Below are 22,182 nucleotides of genomic sequence, written 5' to 3' on the forward strand. Positions count from 1 at the left end.
TTTTTTTTTCTTTTTTCAATTAACAATGTTATCACTAAATTTCTTTGAGAGGTTAAACCATAATCATACTGTATGCCACTGTTTGTACGCTCATGTGGACCCTATTCTCAGTCGTATTTAAACAGCCAAACACACGTAACACACACACACACTTTCTGGGTAGTTATTGGTATATACCTCAATGAAACCATGCATGATCATGTCACCAGAATGACAAACCCTTCATCAACTGAACATTTCTGAAGGGAAAAATGGGGTGAGTGTTCCCCCCCCCCCACACACACACAAACACACCACAGAAAGGCACAAGGTATTGCTAATGATCAGAATTCATTGAGACATATAAAATATGATCCATCCAACCTTGCTGCTGCCTCTCCTTCCTCGCAGCAGAAACAACAACGCGTTCTTCAGAGCGCATGAGAGCAGACCTCTGGTCTTCAGAGCGCAGGAGAGCAGACCTCTGGTCTTCAGAGTGCAAGAGAGCAGAGCTCTGGTCTTCAGAGCACAGGAGAGCAGACCTCTGGTCTTCAGAGCACAGGAGAGCAGACCTCTGGTCTTCAGAGCGCAGGAGAGCAGAGCTCTAGTCTTCAGAGCGCAGGAGAGCAGAGCTCTGGTCTTCAGAGCTCTGGTCTTCAGAGCGCAGGAGAGCAGACCTCTGGTCTTCAGAGCGCAGGAGAGCAGAGCTCTGGTCTTCAGAGCGCAGAGCTCTGGTCTTCAGAGCTCTGGTCTTCAGAGCGCAGGAGAGCAGAGTTTGCCGTGGGGATGCGGAAACGGAGAATGGAAAACAATGATACCCACTAACACCAAGGTGCACATTCAGTCTTTCCATTTGGTATTTCAGCCCATGCACACACACACACACACACACCCAAGGCTCCCCCAAAAATGTCAGGATGAGGGGCCTGCCAGTATAGTCCTGCAGCCCAGAAGAACATGTGTGGGGTCTGGATCCTGGACAGCTGGAGGAACAGACAGACAGATGCAGGCTGTCAGGTGGGTGTACGCAGGCGGCCTGGGGCCAGGAGAGTATGGAGAGGAGCAGAGGGGAGGATGGAGAGGAGCAGAGGGGAGGATGGAGAGGAGCAGAGGGGAGGATGGGGAGGAGCAGAGGGGAGGATGAGGAGGAGCAGAGGGGGGATGGAGAGGAGATGGGAGGATTGAGAGGAGCAGAGGGGAGGATGAGGAGGAGATGGGAGGATGGAGAGGAGCAGAGGGGAGGATGGAGAGGAGCAGAGGGGAGGATGGAGAGATGGAGAGGAGCAGAGGGGAGGATGAGGAGGAGATGGGAGGATGGAGAGGAGCAGAGGGAGGATGGAGAGGAGCAGAGGGGAGGATGAGGAGGAGATGGGAGGATGGAGAGGAGCAGAGGGGAGGATGGAGGGGAGGATGAGGAGGAGATGGGAGGATGGAGAGGAGCAGAGGGGAGGATGAGGAGGAGATGGGAGGATGGAGAGGAGGATGAGGAGGAGATGGGAGGATGGAGAGGAGGATGAGGAGGAGATGGGAGGATGGAGAGGAGGATGAGGAGGATGAGGAGGAGATGGGAGGATGGAGAGGAGCAGAGGGGAGGATGAGGAGGAGATGGGAGGATGGAGAGGAGGATGAGGAGGAGATGGGAGGATGGAGAGGAGGATGAGGAGGAGATGGGAGGATGGAGAGGAGGATGAGGAGGAGATGGGAGGATGGAGAGGAGGATGAGGAGGAGATGGGAGGATGGAGAGGAGGATGAGGAGGATGAGGAGGAGATGGGAGGATGGAGAGGAGCAGAGGGGAGGATGAGGAGGAGATGGGAGGATGAGAGGGGAGGCTCTGGGCACAGCTTTGTTTAGCAGCAGATAGACTGGCAGCGGCCCCCCCCTCTACACACACACACAGCGGATCCAATCACTTTGCTCCCTGTGGGGTTCTAGTCAGCCCCTAGACACCTCCCCTGTCTGTCCTGTGTGTCTGACTGTTTGGTTGTTGTGGTTACCAGCCAATGAGATTGGCCTTGGCTTTCTCAGTGAGCTTCCGGACCCTCCCCTTAGAGGAGGTTCCAAAGTTGATTGACGAGTCCTCAAACAACAGTTGTCTCTGCTCCTCCTCCGAGTCTTCCTCCACGTACCAGGCCGTCCGTCGCCCCTGGTTACGGGTTCGCATCGACCCCCCCACCTCGTCCTCGTCCTCCTCCTCCTCTGGGGAATCCCGCTGATGTGATTGGTGCGCAGCCTGCAAAGGGGGAGTGGTCTCGTCGTTGAGTCGCCGGCAGCTCCTTCTCAGCGGAGAAGGGGATAGGTCAGACGAGCCCGGGGCTTCCTCAGTCCTGACCACTCTCGGCCTACCGCGTCGTGGCTTGGGGGTTGAAAGACCAGAGTCTGAAAGCACAGCCGTTTCCTGTGCTGAGGAGGAAGTCCCGCCCTCGTCCCCTGTGGATTGGTCCAGGTCATCGTCGGGGGCGGAGTTTCTCCTCATGGCCTCCAGCTCCTGCTTGCTCTTTCTGCCTCGTTTCTTGGGCGGTCGACCCCGGGGATTACGGGCAGGGCTCACAGGGGTCGCGACCTCTGGAGGGCTCGCTGGCGGCTCCGCTCGGGGTTTCCGTCCTCTCCTGCCCACGCCCAAGGTCACATGACTCCCGTGGCCATTCAGGTGAGGCGTAGGCTGGGGGGAGGGGCTAGAGGGAGAGGCTGAAGAGACAGATATTGAGGATCTATACAACACAGTTTATTAAACTATATATATTTTGTTTTAACATTGCGTCGCCCTCTTACCAGGAGTGTGTCGTACGGGAGTCCGGAGTTTCCTCCGCATGCTGCTCCCTCCACTGCCGTCGGTAACGGGGGCGTGTCTGGAGCGCTCGGCGGGGGCCGGAGACGGGGGGGCCCCCGAGCTGTGGCCTCGCAGCGAACGAGGCGGAGGTGGGGGGTCTGAGGGGGACGACACAAAACACACTTTAACACATCTACAGGCGCTTGTACAGCTCTGCAACCACAAGACATCCCCTGTCGGAGAGGATCACCGGAGCTAGAAGATCTCGTAGCCTTTGTGTCTCCAGGCAGACAGGATGTGTTCTCACCTGGAGGGCTGTGTGTGTTGCTCCCAGATGTGTGTGAGGACCCCGGGGTGTGTGTGCCGTGGCGGGCCGTGCTGCGGGTGCGTCCAGGGGTGTGTGTGTCGGCCTTGCCGTTGAGCAGCTGGGGGGGCTGTCTGAGGGGCAGGTTCTGCCTGAGGGAGGGGGGCCGCGGGGGGGCCACCGGGGGGGGCGGGGCGGACAACTCGGCCCTCGTAGCCCCCCGCAACGACACGCGCTTCTTTCTCTCTGGGCTGGTGGGGGGAGGGACACGGGTTATACACACACGCTCTCACACACACACACACACACGCTCTTACACACACACTACCTGGATGCAGTGCTGCTGGCGGGAGAGTCACTCCTCCTCCTCCGCCTCTTCATGGCGTGCCGCGTCTGTCTGTCTGGGGCGTGTCTCGTCTGTCTGTCTGGGGCGTGTCTCGTCTGTCTGTCTGGGGCGTGTCTCGTCTGTCTGTCCGTCTGCCTGGTGAGACGGTCAGTCAGGCCGTGGATGGCCTTGTAGTCGTCCAGGATGGAGCTGACGTGCTCCTCGAACAGCGCCGAGAGACGCAGACTCATACTGTAGATCTGCACACACACACACACACACATGCATGAGACACCTCCGTCACTAATGCACCCTGCCAGCAGCAGTATGTCGAAGAATAATCATCAATATCGATAAGAACAATCATTAATATTAATTGGGAGGAAACGGGATTATCCTGTGTGTCAGATGTATCGACCGTGCTTGTGAGCCATTAGACGGGACGGCAATGCTCAGCGAGTGCTGAGTTCCTGCCTCACCCGGGACTTCTTGCTGGGCGTGTAGGCTTTGGAGTTGCTAAAGATGAGACGCACGTCGTTGCAAAGCTCCGTGGGAGATTTGTATTTCCCCGCCGCCAGAATGCTCCGCACCGTGCCAAAGTCCATGGGAGTGTCCACTATATGGAGGTAGTCCTGTCACACACACACGGGTCAGGGCACGGCAGGGCATAGGAGGAGAGACAGAGAAAGAGACAGAGATGACACAGTAGGGGTGTCAGGTCTTACCGGGTACTCCTGCAGGTCGACAGGCTCTCTGAAGGGCTCAGAGTCCTCACACTGGAAGATGAGGTCCAGCAGCTCCTTGCAGCGCCCTCTCCAGGCCTGGGGGTCGTACGACGGCGGCCTGGTGCACAGCTGCCGCTTCATCGGACGCCGCGTCTGTAGACAGGATGTGACATCAGCAAGACGCACCACAGTATGGGGGGAGCGGTGTTTGTGATTGGACGTGCGTTTGTTTGTTTACTTTCTGTTTCCTGGTGGAGGTTCCAGGAGCGTCGGTGTCATCATCGTCATCATCTTCATCATCCTGCATCGCCACGGAAACACAGATTGACAAAGATTCACCGTGTTCAAAGACTGTGTACAGTCCTACATCGGTCTCTACTCAGTAATATTACGCACACAAACAAGTCACACACACACACACACCTCGTCCTCAGAGTCGGAGAAAGCTGTCTTCTTCATGCTGTTGTACAGGGGAATGATGTCAGTCAAGCTTTGGTCCCTGAGAGAGATATAAAGAGAGAGAGAGGCGGGGGGGGGGGGGAAGGCAGATGAAGAGAAAGAGACAAAGAGATCAGACACAGTGCTCAGGTTAATTAATGAGTCACACTGATGGCCGTGATGGGAATGGCTGTACACACACACACACACACACACACACGTACTTGATGAAGTGCAGCATGACGTCGGAGACAAACTTGGCCGTCGTGACAATAAAGGCTCCCGGCTCGTTGAAGGTCTGGGCGTTGTGTTCAATGTAACGCACCTCCCACATCAGAGAGGACATGCGTCTGGGGACAAAACGCAGGTAGTCACAGTCCTGATACACACACACACTCAGATACATACACACACACACACACTCAGATACATACACACACACACACACTCAGATACATACACACACACACTCAGATATACACACACACACACACTCAGATACATACACACACACACTCAGATACATACACACACACACACTCTGATACATACACACACACTCAGATACATACACACACACTCAGATACATACACACACACACACACTCAGATACATACACACACACACACTCAGATACACACACACACACACACACTCAGATACATACACACACACACACTCAGATACATACACACACACACTCAGATACATACACACACACACTCAGATATACACACACACACACACACAGTCCTGATTCACACACACACATACAGTCCTGATTCACATATTCCTGATAAACACACAAGCTCACAAACACTGCGTACCTGTAGAAGTGGTTCTCCAGCCTGAGGCGTATGGTGCTGAGGTCTGTCACGTAGGCCACGGCGGTGCAGTAGGTGGGGTACGCCTGCAGGTCCACTGGGAAGGAGAACGGGGCGGCCACATCTGAAACCAGACCACAGGGAGGGGGAGGGGGTTAGTTTGTTCAGACAAGACAAGGCAAGATCTCTTCTCTAGATCCTTCACCGTCAACTGTGTGAACACAAGAACAACCCTGTGAGTCAAGCAGCTTGCAGGAAACAGGAAACTCAGAAGATCAGAGGATGAACTGGGTTTCTGTCCAGCAAGACTGCCAACCACCACCAGGGGGAGCCAGTAACACCACATCACACTGTCTGGGAAGTTTCCCGTTAAGCACAATGACTAACACCAGCTTATCTGTGGATGGGAAGCCATTGAGAACTGCCCGTTTCTGGGAAACAGTCCCAGGGCAATGAGGTCAGAGTTAGTGGTGTGTCCCCGGTGGATGACATCATACCGAGGGTGATCAGCTGGTCGATGGCTTCGATGATGCGCTCGCACTCCTGGGAGCGTGTGCGTGAGCCCCACTCTCCCTCCAGAGGGACGTAGAGCAGCTCCTTCTGCTCCTCCTCCGTCAGAGGGACGCTCTGGCCTAACTCGTCTGGAAACACTGCTATAGAGAGAGAGGGAGGGAGGGAGGGAGGGGGGAGGGAGGGGGGGGGGGAGGGAGGGGGGGAGGGGAGGAGGGAGGCGGGGAGGGAGGGAGGGAGAGGGAGGGGGGGAGGGAGGGAACAGAAAGTATGAAAATACGCATGCAAGATATCAGACAACAATTCATTGCGTGTGCTTGTGTGTGTGCAAGCGCCTTTGGGCGTGACCAAGTCTCACCCTCGTTGGGGATTGGCTCCATGTCCCAGGGACTCAGCTTCTCTGTGTCGCCGTTATCCCAGCTGAACAGGAAACGCATCATCACTACCACTAATATACATCCATGCATGTGGTGATCTGTGAGGTAAGCAGGAGGTCTCTGGGGCCCTCAGAGGACACCAAACCTACCAGACATTGAAGCACTGGAACAGGCTGTCAGGGTACTCAGGGTGCAGCGGCTCCTGGCTTTCGATGGTCCCAAACCACCACGCATCATCTATGACGGAGCGGAACCGGTCCCCTGCACACACACACACACACAGTTTAACAACCTGACCATCCGTACTGCCGAGAAAAAGAGAGGAAGAAAGAGAGGGAGAGAAAGAGGGAAATAGAGAAAGAAGGAGAAGAGGAGAAAGAGAGAGAAGAGACTGACCTATCGTCCACTCCCTGTCTCTGCCATCATCAAACTGCTGCCGCAGAACCAGGAAGTCAATCACATCAGGCATGTCGTGGTACCTATGGCAACAGAGACCAACACCAGCGGTAGTTAACCTCCCCCAAGATCCACAGTGAATCATTGCTATTGGCTGGGCTTGGACTATGAGGGTAAGTTAATAGTGGCACATTTATTTCAGGTTTAATGATCTTGAACTAATCTCATGAGTAGAAAATGAATGTGAGAATAAGAGGTAGAGTGAGGTCTTACTTCATGGAGAAGGAGCCTCCTGTCAGTTTGCCCGTGTCAGGGTCCAGGAAGGACAGCTTCAGACAGCAGAGTGTAGGAAGACCCACCTCATACTTGATACCCACAATCTTCATCAGTTCCTGCTCCTACACACACACACACACACATCAATACACCATCTCCCAGATTTACATGGACGTGTGACTTCTACTTCATCCTTTCACTTGTGCTCACAAACACACACACACGGCTATAACTAGTGTTTACCCTCAGCTCTATCTTGTGCCAGGGCTGCTTCTTGGGGTTAATGCTAAAGATCTTCTTCTGCTTGGCCATCTCCACGTAGGCCTCATGGCCCTGTCTGAAGTAATACACCTACACACACACACACACATTACAAAATTGCTAGAAAACCCAAAACAACAGATACATATGTAGATTTACACAAGTGAACGTGTCCCTGTGAGTTCATGTGTATCTACAGACAGCATTATGTGTGTGTGTGTGTTGTACCTCGTCGCCCATCTGTGGTATGTAGGGACACCTCCGGGGCACAGTGTCTGTGATCCAGGGAGACGGGAGCCACTCCTCCAGAATGAGCTCCTCCTCTCGAAACTCCGCCCTCTGAAACACACAACACAGTCAGAGCTCCACCCCTCTGGGCCGCCCCGGACACAGAACAAGCGAGCCCACACACACACACACACCTTCCTCTTCTCCTTTGGCTTCTTCTTCTTTGGTAGCGCTTCGTCTTTGTCTGGCTTGTCCTTCTTCCTGTCTCTCTTCCTGTCTCTCTTCTTCTCTCCGTCCTCCTCCGAGCCGCTGCTCTTCTTTTTCACCCTCACGCTCTTCTTCGGTGGTTCCAGGTTGATCCCTGCGTCCGCCGTCCAGTCCGAGTAGTCGCTGGAGTAGTCACTGCAGGCACAAGAGACCAGGTTGGACAGGGGGTTTGGATTGTTACTGCGTGTGTGTATGGTGAGTGTGTGTGTGTGTGGGGAGTGTGAGTGTGTGTTGTTCAGACCTGGAGCTGCTGTGGTCGTCCGGCCAAGGCTCTTTCTCCTCTTCCTCCTTCTCCTTCTCTTCCTCAGAGGAGTTTCCATTTACAGGTAGGACCTCCACCTCGCCCTGCACACACACACACACCATTAACATGTTGGAATCTCATCTGCATATCAGACATTATTAATCAACTAAAATGATTTGTTGTGAGGAAAAAACTAAGTAAAAACGAATGTCCTGGTGACAGGAAGTACCTCAGAAGTGCTGTCGTCATCGTCAGCGACATCAGCGCTCTCACGGCTCGTCTCCTCCACAGCGGCCCGCGTGTGGTAGCCATGGTTACTTTGGCTCCGCCTCCCCTCCTCGCCCACACACTCCGGGTTGTGAACCTGAGGTAGATTAAGGGGCAGAATCTGCTGAGCACAACAGACCACTGAAGATACCTGAGCAGCGCTTCTGGAGGGCTGGGGATGTGTGTGTGTGAGAGTGTGTGTGTGTGTGTGTGTACCTTGGTTTCTCGGTGGGAGTGGATGGTGCGTCTTCTTCTCTCTGACCTGTAGATGTTGATTTCCTCCTCTCCCTTCGCCTCTCTCCACTCCACCTGTCTCCTGCCACACACACACACACACAGACACCTGGTCAGACTGCCCGCCTTCACACTTTTAACTGTGTGAGTGTGTGTGTGTGTATGAGTGTGTGTGTAGGTGTGTATCAGGTGTGTGTGTCACCTGATAGTGGCATCCTCCTGCTCAGGCACTAGGATCCGTGTAAGTGCATGTAGAGGTGTGTGTGTATGAGTGTGTGTGTATGAGTGTATCAGGTGTGTGTGTCACCTGACAGTGGCGTCCTCCAGCTCAGGCACTAGGACCCTGCGGCTCCAGGCTACCAGGTCTCTCTCCGTGGCCATCTGGCTGCGGGGGGCGTTGCTGTGCATCTGCCGCACGCCCTCAATCTGCCCGCTCCGCCGCAGGCCCACGTTGGGGGGCGAGTGCACCTCCGAGGGGGAGCCCACAGAGCCTGGGGGGAGGGGCATCACCACATGACTGACAGGAGATGGACCAATCAGTTTAAAGGTGTGTGGGTTTCTGGGTGAGGGTGCGTGGGTATATGTGTGGGTGTGTATATGTGTCTGTGTGTATATGTGTCTGTGTGGGTGTGTATGTGTGTGGGTGTGTATATGTGTCTGTGTGGGTGTGTATGTGTGTGGGTGTGTATATGTGTCTGTGTGGGTGTGTATATGTGTCTGTGTGGGTTTCTGGGAGAGGGTGCATATATGTGTATGTGTGTGTATATATGTGTGTGTGTGTATATATATATGTGTGTGTGTGTGTACCTCTGCTGGCCCTGCTGTGTGAGGGGTCAGTGGAGCGTCTCTGATCCTGTTCCTGTTGCAGTCTCTGGATCATACTGTCCAGGGCACTGCCCCCCTCCTCCGCCTGCTCACTCACCACCTGGTTCAGACCTGGGGGGGGAGGGGGGGGGGGAGGCAGTCAACACCAAACACACAATAGAGAGAAGGAGAGAGAGAGAAAACATGCCAAACAAAATAGGGAGAAGGTGTATGTCTGAGTGTGTGGGAGAGAAAGAGAGAGACAAACAGACAGAGAGCTCCCTGCAGACACATGGAAAAATCCAGAAAGTCAGAAGCTGACTCAAACATGTGGCAGCCCTGACCCCCAGGCCAGGAGGGGGGGGTGTCTGTGTGGAGCCCTGACCCCCAGGCCAGGAGGGGGGGGGTGTCTGTGTGGAGCCCTGACCCCCAGGCCAGGAGGGGGGGGGTGTCTGTGTGGGCTCCTACCCGACGAGGTGACCCCCATCTGGGGGATGAGCTGCTCCTCCCTGCAGCTCTCCCTCCCAGGGACCAGCCGCTGGTAGCGGGTGGGGTGGGGGTTCCCGTCCACGTCCACCAGGAAGGGCGGGGGCATGAGGTGGGGTGCCTGCTGGGTCTGCTCGTCCAGGACATAGTTGTTGGCGTCACGGATCAGGGGGCGGTAGTCTGTGTGGAAGAACATCTGATCTGCAATCTGAGAGAGAGAGAGAGACAGAGAGATAGAGAGAGATAGAGAGAGAGAAGAGGAAGGAGGGGAGGAGAGAGAGAGAAAAAAGGAGAAGAGAGAGGAGGGAGGAGATGAGAGAAGAGATGAGAGAGGAAATGAGAGGAGAGAGGAGGGAGGAGATGAGATGAGAGAGGAGAGAGAGGAGGAGCGAGGACAGGGGAGGAGAGGAGGGGTAGAAAAGAGCAGAGTTAAGAGAGACAACAAAGGAGGCAGAAGAGAGAGAGAGACACAGAGATGAGAAAGAAATATCGGTGCAGTCTTCCTCCATGTGGGTCAGAACAGTTCACTGAGAGAGGTAGGCTGCCACAGACAGTGTTATCAGAGGTAGACAGTGTTCCTGTCTTAGCTCCTGAAGCTGTTCAGAAGTGAAGGATCCAGCAATCACACACACACACCACTCTGAGGGCTGAGAGTGAGTGCCGAGCGCCCGTGAGGTTAGGTAACAGCAGAGAGCGTGGAGGCACCACCATGTGAGGTGGAGGCCCCACCATGTGGGGTGGAGGCACCACGATGTGGGGTGGAGGCACCAGGGTGTGGGGTGGAGGCACCACCATGTGAGGTGGAGGCACCAGGATGTGGGGTGGAGGCACCACCATGTGAGGTGGAGGCCCCACCATGTGGGGTGGAGGCACCACCATGTGGGGTGGAGGCACCAGGATGTGGGGTGGAGGCACCAGGGTGTGGGGTGGAGGCACCAGGATGTGGGGTGGAGGCACCAGGATGTGGGGTGGAGGCACCAGGGTGTGGGGTGGAGGCACCAGGATGTGGGGTGGAGGCACCAGGGTGTGGGGTGGAGGCACCACCATGTGGGGTGGAGGCACCAGGATGTGGGGTGGAGGCACCAGGGTGTGGGGTGGAGGCACCAGGATGTGGGGTGGAGGCACCAGGATGTGGGGTGGAGGCACCAGGATGTGGGGTGGAGGCACCAGGATGTGGGGTGGAGGCACCAGGGTGTGGGGTGGAGGCACCAGGGTGTGGGGTGGAGGCACCACGGTGTGGGGTGGAGGCACCAGGGTGTGGGGTGGAGGCACCAGGGTGTGGGGTGGAGGCACCACGATGTGAGGTGGAGGCACCAGGGTGTGAGGTGGAGGCACCATGATGTGGGGTGGAGGCCCCACCATGTGGGGTGGAGGCACCAGGGTGTGGGGTGGAGGCACCACGATGTGAGGTGGAGGCACCACGATGTGAGGTGGAGGCACCACGATGTGAGGTGGAGGCACCACCATGTGGGGTGGAGGCACCAGGGTGCGTGGCGGTTCGGAGGCGCTACCTTGTCGTATTTGCTGCTGGAGCCAAAGCCGAAGATGAGCAGGTGTCCGTGAGAGTCGGTGGCAGCAAAGTGTTGTCCGTCTGGGCTGCACTTGCAGTCGAACACCGCCCCGTGGCCCTGGCCCTCGATCTGCACACAGCAAACACAGCAGACATGAGGCCTCTCACACGCTCACACACCTCCCGTCTGCACTCAGTACAGGTATAGGGGATAGAGGATGGCTCAGCAGTGGAGCATTCGACTGCAGGTTCAAATCCACCCCCACCCCCCACCCGTACACCACTTTGGATCGAAGCCTCTGCTAAATCAATAACATTGTTTTCATCGTTATTATTTATGCTCAACAACACTAGCGTCGGGACTGAAATAGCCCACAGCCATGGTGTCCGAGGCGGTCCACGCCCCTGGGCCCAGAGCGCGGTGTCCGAGGCGGTCCACGCCCCTGGGCCCAGAGCGCGGTGTCCGAGGCGGTCCACGCCCCTGGGCCCAGAGCGCGGTGTCCGAGGCGGTCCACGCCCCTGGGCCCAGAGCGCGGTGTCCGAGGCGGTCCACGCCGCTGGGCCCAGTGAGCAGCAGAGGATCCTGGTGATCCTGGTATTAATCACCCGTCTGAGCTGCCTTACTCACACTCCCTCAGACATCCTGCCTGCCACACCTCGGTTACCATAGAGACAAAGTCAGCAAGTAAAACAATGACCTGAGTGAAGGACACTCTCACACACGCAGATCAGCTATCCCCGTACTTCCCACTCACACACACACACACAACTGTTGTGGCACGGCTGAGACAGAGAGAGAAAGAGAGAGGAGAAAGGGAGAGAGAAAGGAGAGGAGAGATCTCTCACCATGTTGAAATAAGAGCGGATCTTCACTCCCCTGGCCAGGTCCCACACAATACAATTCCCATCATGCCCCGCAGAGAAGAGGATTCTGGGATCGAAGGGGTGGGGCTCCAGGACAAACACTTCATCCTCGTGGCCCTGTGCCACCAAGAAACATCATCCATCAACACTAGCCGGTGATGGTGGTGTGGGAGAAGGTGTGCGTGCGTGTGTGTGTGATGGTGGTGTGGGAGAAGGTGTGCGTGCGTGTGTGTGTGTGTGTGTGTGTGCGTGCGTGCGTGTGCGTGCGTGTGTGTGCGCGTGTGTGTGTGTGTGTGTGTGTGTCGGTACGTACCATGAGGACATGGATGAGGTTTCCTGTGGTGGAGTTCCAGACCTTCAGTGTCAGGTTGTTGGCAGCAGTGATTACCGTGCTGTCGTGGCGATCCCATGCTACCATGGTAACCTTCAGCTTGGTCACCTTGTCTTCCAGTGGAGGGGGGTTGTACTTCCTGCAGGGGGAGGAGGGGTAAATATCAGAAGCTTTGTTGCAACAAAGGAAAACATTGTAACAGCTATCATCATGTAGTCATGAGTCAAGGGGGTTTCACATGAATCATCAGAGAGAGGCCGTCTGTGAATTAAGTGTTTGAGTGTGTGTATGCATAGTGTGTGTGTGTCTGCATAGTGTGTGTGTGTGTGTGTGTGTGTGTGTGTGTACATACCCAGGCAGTTTGGTCTGCATGTCCAGTAGAATGCTCCTCCAGCCCTGTTGTTGTAGCTGCCAGATCCGTGCAGTACCATCCCTGCTGCCACTCACAAACCTGCCACACACACACACAGATACACACACATACGCAATAGTTACATAAACATTACGGGCACTGCTACTGATAAGCACCGTCTTTCTACTCCTCCTCTTCAACCATGACCTCTCTCCTTCTCTCTCTCACTCCCTCTCTCTCACCCTTTCCTTCTCTCTCTCACTCCCTTTCTCTCTTCCTCTCCTTCTCTCTCTCTCTCACTCCCTCTCTCTCTCTCTCTCTCTCCTCCTCCCCCTCCCCCTCCCCTCTGTAATTCTTTCTCTCCCTCTTCCCCTCACTGCAGATTAAGAATTTAGGAATTTCAGCTGAATGTGTCATTCTGCAAAAGCCACACACACATACACTAAATACGCTGCTAATGTGTTTTTCGTGCCTGTGTGTGTGTGTGTGTGTTTTGTGAGCATGTGTGTGTGTACATGTGTTTATCAGTGCAGGTGTAGAGAATGATGGTAGTGTTTCTGCTGACAGCACAAAGTCCCCTTATAACACCCCTCAGATTCATACAAGACCCAGAACACCACACAAAACACCCCCACAAAACACACACACGCTTAAAAAATAACTTTACCTGTCACTGCAGTTGGAGAACTGGATACTATCAACTTTATCCTGCAGGGGGATAGAATGTTGAGTGTGAGTGGATGGGATGAGTACTAGGGAGGTTGAATACCGTCACAGTGTGTATAGAGGGGCCCGTTCCCACGTGGGCTTGGGAGATCCTCACGACACACGTGAACTTAAGCATGTTTCTAGAAAGTTCTGTCTTACCGTGTGGGACTCCAGCTCAGAGATCTTCTCTGGTTGGCCCGAGCCAAAGTAGTACACTCGGATCATGTGATCGGTGCTTCCTGTGGCCAGGAACATTCCACCTGGGGAGAGCACATGCACATACGCACGCCCACACACACACACACACACACACACAAGTACAGACACACCCGAATTAGATGGACGTTCTGTATTATTTTCAAGACATCCTGACTGAGTGATCGTGTTGTCATGGTTGCGTACCTGCGCTGAAGGAAGAGCAGATCATCTGGACCCCTGGTCTGGAGCGCTCCGTGAACTTACTGGGCCTCTGACTGGAGACACACACACCAGCCGTCAGCACCACTGTGTGTGTGTGTGTGTGTGTGTGTGTGTGTGAGGTGTGGGTCTCACCTGAACTTCAGTGTGCATGCGTCCCACTGCCAGAAGCAGATGGTGGCGTCTCCTCCCGTGGAGGACAGGTAGCGCTTGGACCCGCTACACAGAGGAGAGAACTGCAAACAACCAATGAGAGGTCAGAGAACTGCAAAACCACCAATCACAGGACAGGCACCGTAAAATAACCAATTAGAGATGGGAGAGTTGACACACACACACACACTCACCTGTAGCGAAGTGATGGAGGCGGCGTGGCCCTCCAGCACAGCGAGGGGGGCGCAGGTCTGCAGACACCACACCCTGATGGTCTTGTCACAGCTGCCCGCGGCCAGCATGGTGTTCTCGTAGCTCACAGCCATGTCGGAGATCTCAGCCGCGTGACCGCGCAGCGTGGCCAGCAGCCGCCCGCTATCCGTCCCCCAGATCTTCACCAGGCAGTCGTCAGAGCCCTGAAGCAAACGCACCAATAGGATTACAGATCCAGGAGGCGAGAGATCGACGCGGTAGTCCATCGCCTCGAGCGCCACGGTCAAACCCGGGAGACGCCGATCAATACGTCCATCTACCTATCGATAGTTCGAACTCTGCGCTCGATCGTCGATCAGGAATAATCGCTGTTGGCGTGGACAATCAGTCAGGCGGTCGATTGAGGACTGAGGGATCGAGATGGAATGAGCCCCCCGCCCTCACCTGTCCCGTTCAGACCAGCCTGGCTGAAGATACAGCACTAACTATGCTGTCAATACATGACGCGTTTGATCAATAATCTTATTTACTTTATCAGATGCTCAATAATGCAAGCAACACTAAGCTCCACAACTCAGGGGGATAGATCAATAGATACAAATATAAGAAAAATATATCAATTTAAAAAAAGAAGCTTATGATAAAGGCAGCAAGGAAAAAAAGATGTAAGCGAGGGATGGAGAGAATTAGAAAGGGAGTGAATTTGAATTCTGGCAGTTAGCCAGCGCCTAAGAGGAAACCTTTTTTCGTCAGTATGATGATAGAGAAAGAGTGTGATAGAGAGAGAGAGAGAAACAGAAAATATGGCAGAGCATGCGAAGAGAGAGTGGTAAAAGGAGAGAGAGAGAGACAGAAAGAGAGAGAGAGAGACAGAGAAAGAGAGAGAGACAGAAAAAGGGAGTCAATCTAATCCGCCTTCAACAGCACCTCTCCCCGCAGCCATTTCTGGACATTTAAAAACTGAGAGCTGAAAATGGAGTAGCAGCAGGCATCAGTGTCAGCATCGGACCTGAGTTAGCATCGGACCTGAGTTAGCACAGCATCAGAACAAGATCCGACAACACTGCCAGAACTGACATCTCAACCCCGCCTAGAGGTCATAGGTCATAAGGATCCTTCATAGACAGCTCCTCTACCTCCAGACAGTCCCATACTCAACAGCCCCGGGCCAGCCAGCCAGGCCTGCCTGCCAGGCGCCCTGACCGAGCGCCCGACCGAGCGCCCCGCCCCCTGGGTCCTACAGAGACCCAGACTCAATCTGGAATAGCTGGACAAAGACCTCTTTAATAATGGCAATGAGAACCATGCGTGAATATGTCCCAGCATTCCAGATGCTCTGGTCACACACACACACCCATATTCACGTCCTGCACAGCAGAGAATCTCCATAAGATTTGGTTACACGCAAACATCACACACACAGACGGACACACAAACCTTCTACAGACCAGAAGCTCTCCAAACGCACACAGCAAAGTACACACACACACCTTGTGCAGACCAGAAGCTCTCCAAACGCACACAGCAAAGTACACACACACACCTTGTGAAGACCAGAAGCTCTCCAAACGCACCCAGCATATATGCGCGCACACACACACACAGTTCTTACGGTGAAGATTCGTCGTCCTGTCCTGTCAAAGGTCACACAGTACACAGAGGACAGGTGTCCCAGAATCCTCTTGTGCATCTTCATGTGCTGGTAGAGCGCTGTGGGCAGCAGCTGGCCCAGACGGTACGAGCCGTTCAGCCGACGCCCGTGACTCGTCTCCACTGTACAGAACAGAGCCACACACACACAGAGAGAGGTCACACACAGAGAGAGAGGTCACACACACAGAGCGAGAGACAGAGAGAGAGAAAGGTCACACACACACACCATTAATAAGAGTCCCAAATACACACAGTCAGACAAATAAATAACAAACAGTAATCTCAGTCTCTTAATCAGAAACAGTGTGTGTTTAGTGGTTGTCAAAATGAATCCATATCCCTCATTTGTTAGTATTGTGTTCTTCCTCCCTGTGCTCTGACCCAGGTATTCCAAGCCCACCCAGCCCAGCACCACCTACCGATGTTGGGGGGACTCCCGTAGATGATGGGGGGCTCTGGGGGTCGGCCACAGTGCAGGGCTGCCAGGGCAGAGCCCTTCCACACCACATGCTTACAGCCTTCAGCACAAACATGATACAATTAGATCCCACACCCTTATTTAAATTGTGTGTGTGTGTGTGTACAAAATGTGTGTGCATGTGTATAGGCAGTAGTGTGTGTGTCTGTCTGTCCGCATGAATATGGGTTAATGTGTGTAAGTGTGTGTGTGGGTGTGTCTGTCTGTCCGCATGAATATGGGTTAATGTGTGTAAGTGTGTGTGTGGGTGTGTCTGTCTGTCTGCATGTATATGGGTTAATGTGTGTATAAGTGTGTGTGCATGTGTGTGTGCATGTAAGTGTGTGTGTGTGTGCATGTAAGTGTGTGTGCGTGTGTAAGTGTGTGGACCTACTCTTGCTGGTCCTCAGCAGATCCTGCCGCCCGGCCCCCAGCAGGCTGTGGACTCCGGGCACGCTGGCCGGCACTTCCTGTTCCAGCAGTGGACACACCCTGGAACACACCTGCAGGAGGTGGTCTGGACGCACGTGGCCATACAGCTGCACCTGTTCACACACACATGCATTTACATTTAGTCATTTAGCAGACGCTCTTATCCAGAGCGACTTACAGGAAGTATAGGGACATTCCCCCCGAGGCAAGTAGGGTGAAGTGCCTTGACCAAAGACGCAACGTCATTTTGCACGGCAGGGAATCGAACCAACAACCTTCTGATTAATAGCCCGACTCCCTAACCGCTCAGCCATCTGACCCCCCACATGCACAGACACACACACACCCACGCAAGCACATACACACACACCGTCATAAACACACAATTCATACAAACACACATGCAGTCACACACACGCAGTCACACACACATTAAAGACACAATTCTGTAAAAAGCCTATTAACTGCAAGCATCTGTGTGGACTGAACCGTTTAAGAGTTTACTGTTCCACAGTGTATCACTGTATGCACATCTCAAGAGCTATGATTCCATCTTGAAATGCATGACCTAGTTCTGTTCAATGACAAACATGTCTCCCTGTACAAAAAAAAAGACATTTATACAGGATAGCTCTTTACAAAAGGACATCTGATCTGTCCATTTTGGATGGAAAAAATATTTGTTTCCTCACACACAAGCACACACACAAATATAAACACAGACCTACTCTACACTTCTTGTTGAATGAAACATGTTTACCCTTCCCTTTGCATTTAGCCCTGCTGATTCCTTCCACAGCAACACACAATTAATGACCTCTTAATTGCCTTGAACATCATCGCTGGTTCACAGACGTGATCTGTTTTTATATGCACTCGCAGTCACACAGGAACACGCCCACCTCCACACACACACCTCCACACACACACCTCCACACACACACACACACACACACACCTCCACACACACACCTCCACACAGCGTGTGGCCCAGACCAGACACAGGCAGGCAGCAGGCTGTGTGTGCAGGACGCACTGGTTCATAATCCTGTACAGGACAGTAAATCTCACACACCAACACCAACAACCACTACTCTAATAACTGACCGAGCTTGTTAGGATAAACTCATTTAAACAAATAAGTGTATTTTACACCTAATCATTACATTAAATTACTGTCAATGTTGCCCTACTCATCAACAAACATAAAATCAATGAGTTGACAAACGAACTCGCCAAAAAATATGTATACAAATAATAATGATAATTGCTAATGACCTATTAATAAATTACTAATAGGCTACTTATGATTTGCCATTAAAACTAAAGACACATTCATAAATGTCAATACAATAAATGACTATGATTATACCTTCAGTTGTTTCTTCTACACTTTTGTGTTCATTTAAAGTAGGCCAATATCAATAATTATTATTAACATTGTTAATTGCCACTAGATTGATCAAATACTGATGTCTTCATAAGTAACGATCAAACGAATAGACTGGATTATTTTATGTAGGCTACGTATACTCGTACGTAATTTCACATAATGAGATATAACGATGTTAATCTATCAAATTCTCTAACGTCTTATTTCTTTTTGTCTGATAATTGAGAGCATGTCGCATTTCAAGACGAGACGCGGAGGAATTATCCACAATAGACATGCAGGAGACAGGAGGCAGGCCGCGTCACTGCTCCGCTCGGAGGCGGAGGGGGAACGGGGAGTGGAAAGAGCCGAGCATTAAAAAAAACACAGGCAGACAACGTCAATAATGTTCTAAACCTATATATTTAGATGTACTCGAGTCTGCAGCCCCCGTTGACGCCTGTTGGGTGCAGCACTGATGTGTGTAAGCGAAATATATTTGTCTTCCCAAAATAAGAACAAAAATTGTATTATTTCGTATATAGGGTATAGGTCAATCCTTTCACAAATTGAAAACAATCTAAAACTTTCAAAACGCCAAAAGAATATGAACACACGCAATCCTTCTCTTAGCCCTAAACAAGTGTCATACTGAAAGTGCATTAATACTCTCCACGCCCTCTTGCGTAAAAACATTCATAAAAGAGCACTGGTTATTTACCTGTCAATTAACACGCAAATTAAAACGCTATAAAATAACACCAGCCTACGTTACCTCTCATCTGCACATTATGTCTAGATCTCGCTCTTCTTTTGCCCTGGTGTAACACACTCCCCAGCTCTCCCATGTCCACACCTCTTCAAGTGTTACTCTGACCAAATAAAGCTGGATTTCAGTCCAAGCGAATTTTTAAAACACTGTTTATATTCTCCTAAAAGTAGTGTTTCAACTCGTCCCCGTGTGTGTTTTACCCACACATACTATGGCTATCGCAGGACACGAGAGCCTCCATCTCGTGCTATGGCGCAGGAGTCCCTCCTCCGGATCCTCGCGCTCCTACACCACAACACTCATGACGTACCAACATTTCACATACATTTCTCTCAACTATTTACATCTTTTGGACATGCATCTCACAAAACTCACACATCGTGATTCACTGGATCCCCGGACTCGACCTTTTAGTGCCATGTGACCCCGATTTGTTTCAGTTTTCTAGGTAAAGTGGATTTGAGTTTTTTTCCTCTAGAATAAAAATTGCGGGAAATTCAATTTATATTTTGCTCTCTAAAAACTTTTTCTCAGTTATAGTGCTCCCTTACCAAATTTTCGTATGTCCCTGGGTGTTCCTTCCCCGTCCAGTCCAGTCTTTTGGGCAGAAGCTGCAACAGGGAAACAATGTTGAGCACGATCAGTCCGTGTATAAATGTACCCAGTTATGGTTTTTAAAGATTAAATGAGAAATCTGTGTGAAAGCAACATCACAAACTACAGCGAGTGCAGACAGATTCAACCAGAGCAGACACAGTTGCTTACCTCCTTCTCTTCCACCTCTCTTATCAGGGTCTGGAATTAGAACACAAATAAAAAAAAACATGGAACTATCCAATCTTAAAAACATTACCAATTATCTTAAAATACTAAAATACAAACCTCTGCTGCGTTTTGACACGGTCCTGCTTCTAGAAACCGGGCTATTAAGAAGTACAGTTCTGTTCGGGGGGAGAGGACGGGAGCAGTGTTAGAGGAGGGCGAAGAAGAAATTTAGGTAAATCTAAACCTACCAATGTCATATATCCAGATCTCTCTACTTACCAGATTTCAACTGCACGACGTGTTTACTCTCTGTAGCCATTTTGATGTTGTTTAGGATGGCTGGCAGGGCAGCGCCAGACTCAGTACTAGGTTTAGGTGGCTGCCCTGAGCTGTCACTGTTTATCCACCAGGAAGAGAGCTCCACCATTCAGCTACACACAGCCACTGCTCACAAGCAGATCCGGCTGCGTCTGTATCCTTACGCGTTGTGGACAATTAGTACTTCACATGTGCTCAGTCTTAAACATAATGTGATATACTTGAAATAACCAGATTTAAAACCATATGCGATTGGTACAAGAGTCTTCCGTTTATATCGCTGCTTGTAAACAGTCATAGCGCTGCGTTTTGGCTTTCCCTCCCCCCTCCCCCTGCTTCACTGAAAAAGCGCAAGCCCTCTGCGCAGGAATACCGAACACTGTAGTGTATTTTACGCACGCACGGAACGAGAAGGGGAGGTAGAAATGGCAACATTAGAGGAAAGGGAGGCATGTAGCAGAAAATGGTTGTTTCAGTCTAATCAAGACGGCTACTGACATGACTGTCTTGTCACATCGTCAAAATTATTGGTGCGCGGCGCTACATTTTCAATGTATGACCACGATCTATTTATTTATAAACTCTTCCGATGTTGTCGGCTTAGGTCTGTCCTTTTAAGCGTTGCCTAAATGTAGAACGCTATTTTTGATCTATCCATCTTCACCATTCCTTTTACTAATCTAGTGGCTGACTTGGTCATTTTGACATTATTGTGTAACAACATGTCGTTAACCCACCCACTCCGTGAGCCGTTTGGTAGGGAAGTCGTCCATTTCTCTTCCAAATGCTGCCTGGCAGTAAAATGGGGGAAGGGCCGGATAAAAGGGGAATGCAGCCTAATGAATGAAACCTCGTGAGTGACTGGAATCAACGTTTAACGCCAACGATAATCATCGAAGAGACTCATAGAGATGGACACTATATATTATATGCTAATGCTTACCGTCTAACTTATCTCTTAAAGTTCGAGATACAGCCTCCATCTCGTGAGTGCGTTTTGTGTTGTTGGGAATAATGCTGTTCCTAAATAATCAATGTGAAATAACAATGTTGGACGTTATTTGAATAATGTGCACTAACAAATCAGTAGTGTTGATACAGTTCATAATTTAGCCTTAGTACTGTAACACGTGTTCCTGTATTAGGCCTGTTTTCACGCTGATGGGTTAGCGGTGACTGTAAACAAACACACTAGTGGGATGGTGTTCAACACCTTAGACAAATAGACAGCACCTCTTCTAAGGTGAGTTCAAAATGTACCATGGGATGTAAAATCAAATTAGAGACTTGGTTAAGCCCATCACTTTTTTTACACAGTTTTGTGTAATAATCCAATACGTTCATCATGGAAATATTTCCACACACACCCTAACCAACCTCATAGCCATCCCAACCATTTAAAACCATGTTTATGCAAGCAAACCATTATGAACCCAATCTTAAGGACTGCTATACAAAGTTATCTGCCTTAATTTCTAAATAAAGACTTAAAACTTTCTAATGTCGAATAGAAAAGATGCACACACTCAAATGTTTACTTTCTCTCGGTGACACACGTAGACACAGATTTGCTTACCAAGTAATCAAGGGAACAGTGAGATACCAATCATGCCGTATTTCAAATGATTGCGTACTTCAAAAGAACCTTGTCTCATTCCCAGAATGACATGGATCTCAAAACGACGGATAGGAAGAGTGAGAGAGACAGGGAGGGAGAGAGACAGGGAGGGAGAGAGAGAGAGACAGGGAGAGGAGAGAGAGAGACAGGGAGGGAGAGAGAGACAGGGAGGGAGAGAGAGACAGGGAGAGAGACAGGGAGGGAGAGAGAGAGACAGGGAGGGAGAGAGAGAGACAGGGAGGTAGAGAGAGAGACAGGGAGGGAGAGAGAGAGACAGGGAGGGAGAGAGAGAGACAGGGAGAGGAGGCTGCATGAAAAAGACAGGCCACATGGGCTTCTGTCTCCAGAACAGGGTTTCTACTGGTGGCTTGTTACGTTAGCAGTTACGTTTCAAATAAAGAGGCCCCATTTTTGATTGAGACACATCTTGTTTTTACTCACCTCATTTGTCAACTACAATTTGTGTTTGCTTGGTTTGGTTGTTCTCTCTGTGTGTGTGTGTGTGTGTGTGTGTGTCTGTGTGTGTGTGTGT

At 51.5% G+C, this 22,182-nt stretch overlaps 1 protein-coding gene across 5 annotated transcripts; it reads right to left on the minus strand.

Moving 5' to 3' along the window:
- Positions 1 to 1,880: 1,880 nt before the first annotated feature.
- On the minus strand, positions 1,881 to 20,129 carry phip (pleckstrin homology domain interacting protein). 5 transcript variants are annotated; one of them, XM_067241286.1, is made up of 40 exons: positions 19,994 to 20,129; positions 19,832 to 19,890; positions 19,715 to 19,744; positions 19,501 to 19,560; positions 16,768 to 16,918; positions 16,336 to 16,434; positions 15,876 to 16,036; positions 14,245 to 14,466; positions 14,033 to 14,133; positions 13,883 to 13,953; positions 13,640 to 13,740; positions 13,440 to 13,480; positions 12,773 to 12,871; positions 12,403 to 12,559; positions 12,072 to 12,206; positions 11,227 to 11,355; positions 9,698 to 9,923; positions 9,233 to 9,361; positions 8,733 to 8,916; positions 8,408 to 8,507; positions 8,154 to 8,288; positions 7,922 to 8,025; positions 7,608 to 7,815; positions 7,414 to 7,524; positions 7,168 to 7,275; positions 6,922 to 7,046; positions 6,649 to 6,731; positions 6,402 to 6,513; positions 6,234 to 6,295; positions 5,863 to 6,018; positions 5,369 to 5,489; positions 4,765 to 4,890; positions 4,526 to 4,601; positions 4,341 to 4,403; positions 4,103 to 4,255; positions 3,857 to 4,009; positions 3,381 to 3,637; positions 3,056 to 3,303; positions 2,751 to 2,906; positions 1,881 to 2,666 (listed from the first exon to the last, which is right to left on the minus strand). In XM_067241286.1, the coding sequence occupies exons 1-40, from the start codon at positions 20,031 to 20,033 to the stop codon at positions 1,972 to 1,974; spliced, it is 5,547 nt and encodes a 1,848-aa protein (XP_067097387.1). In that variant the 5' UTR covers positions 20,034 to 20,129; the 3' UTR covers positions 1,881 to 1,971. The 5 variants fall into 5 exon arrangements, with proteins under 5 accessions (XP_067097387.1, XP_067097388.1, XP_067097389.1 ...); XM_067241287.1 differs by having other exon boundaries at positions 5,863 to 6,015; positions 19,994 to 20,105; XM_067241288.1 differs by lacking the exon at positions 12,072 to 12,206 and having other exon boundaries at positions 19,994 to 20,105.
- Positions 20,130 to 22,182: the final 2,053 nt, after the last annotated feature.

The sequence above is a fragment of the Osmerus mordax genome, chromosome 8 (genome assembly GCF_038355195.1).
Source record: "Osmerus mordax isolate fOsmMor3 chromosome 8, fOsmMor3.pri, whole genome shotgun sequence".
NCBI lineage: Eukaryota > Metazoa > Chordata > Actinopteri > Osmeriformes > Osmeridae > Osmerus > Osmerus mordax.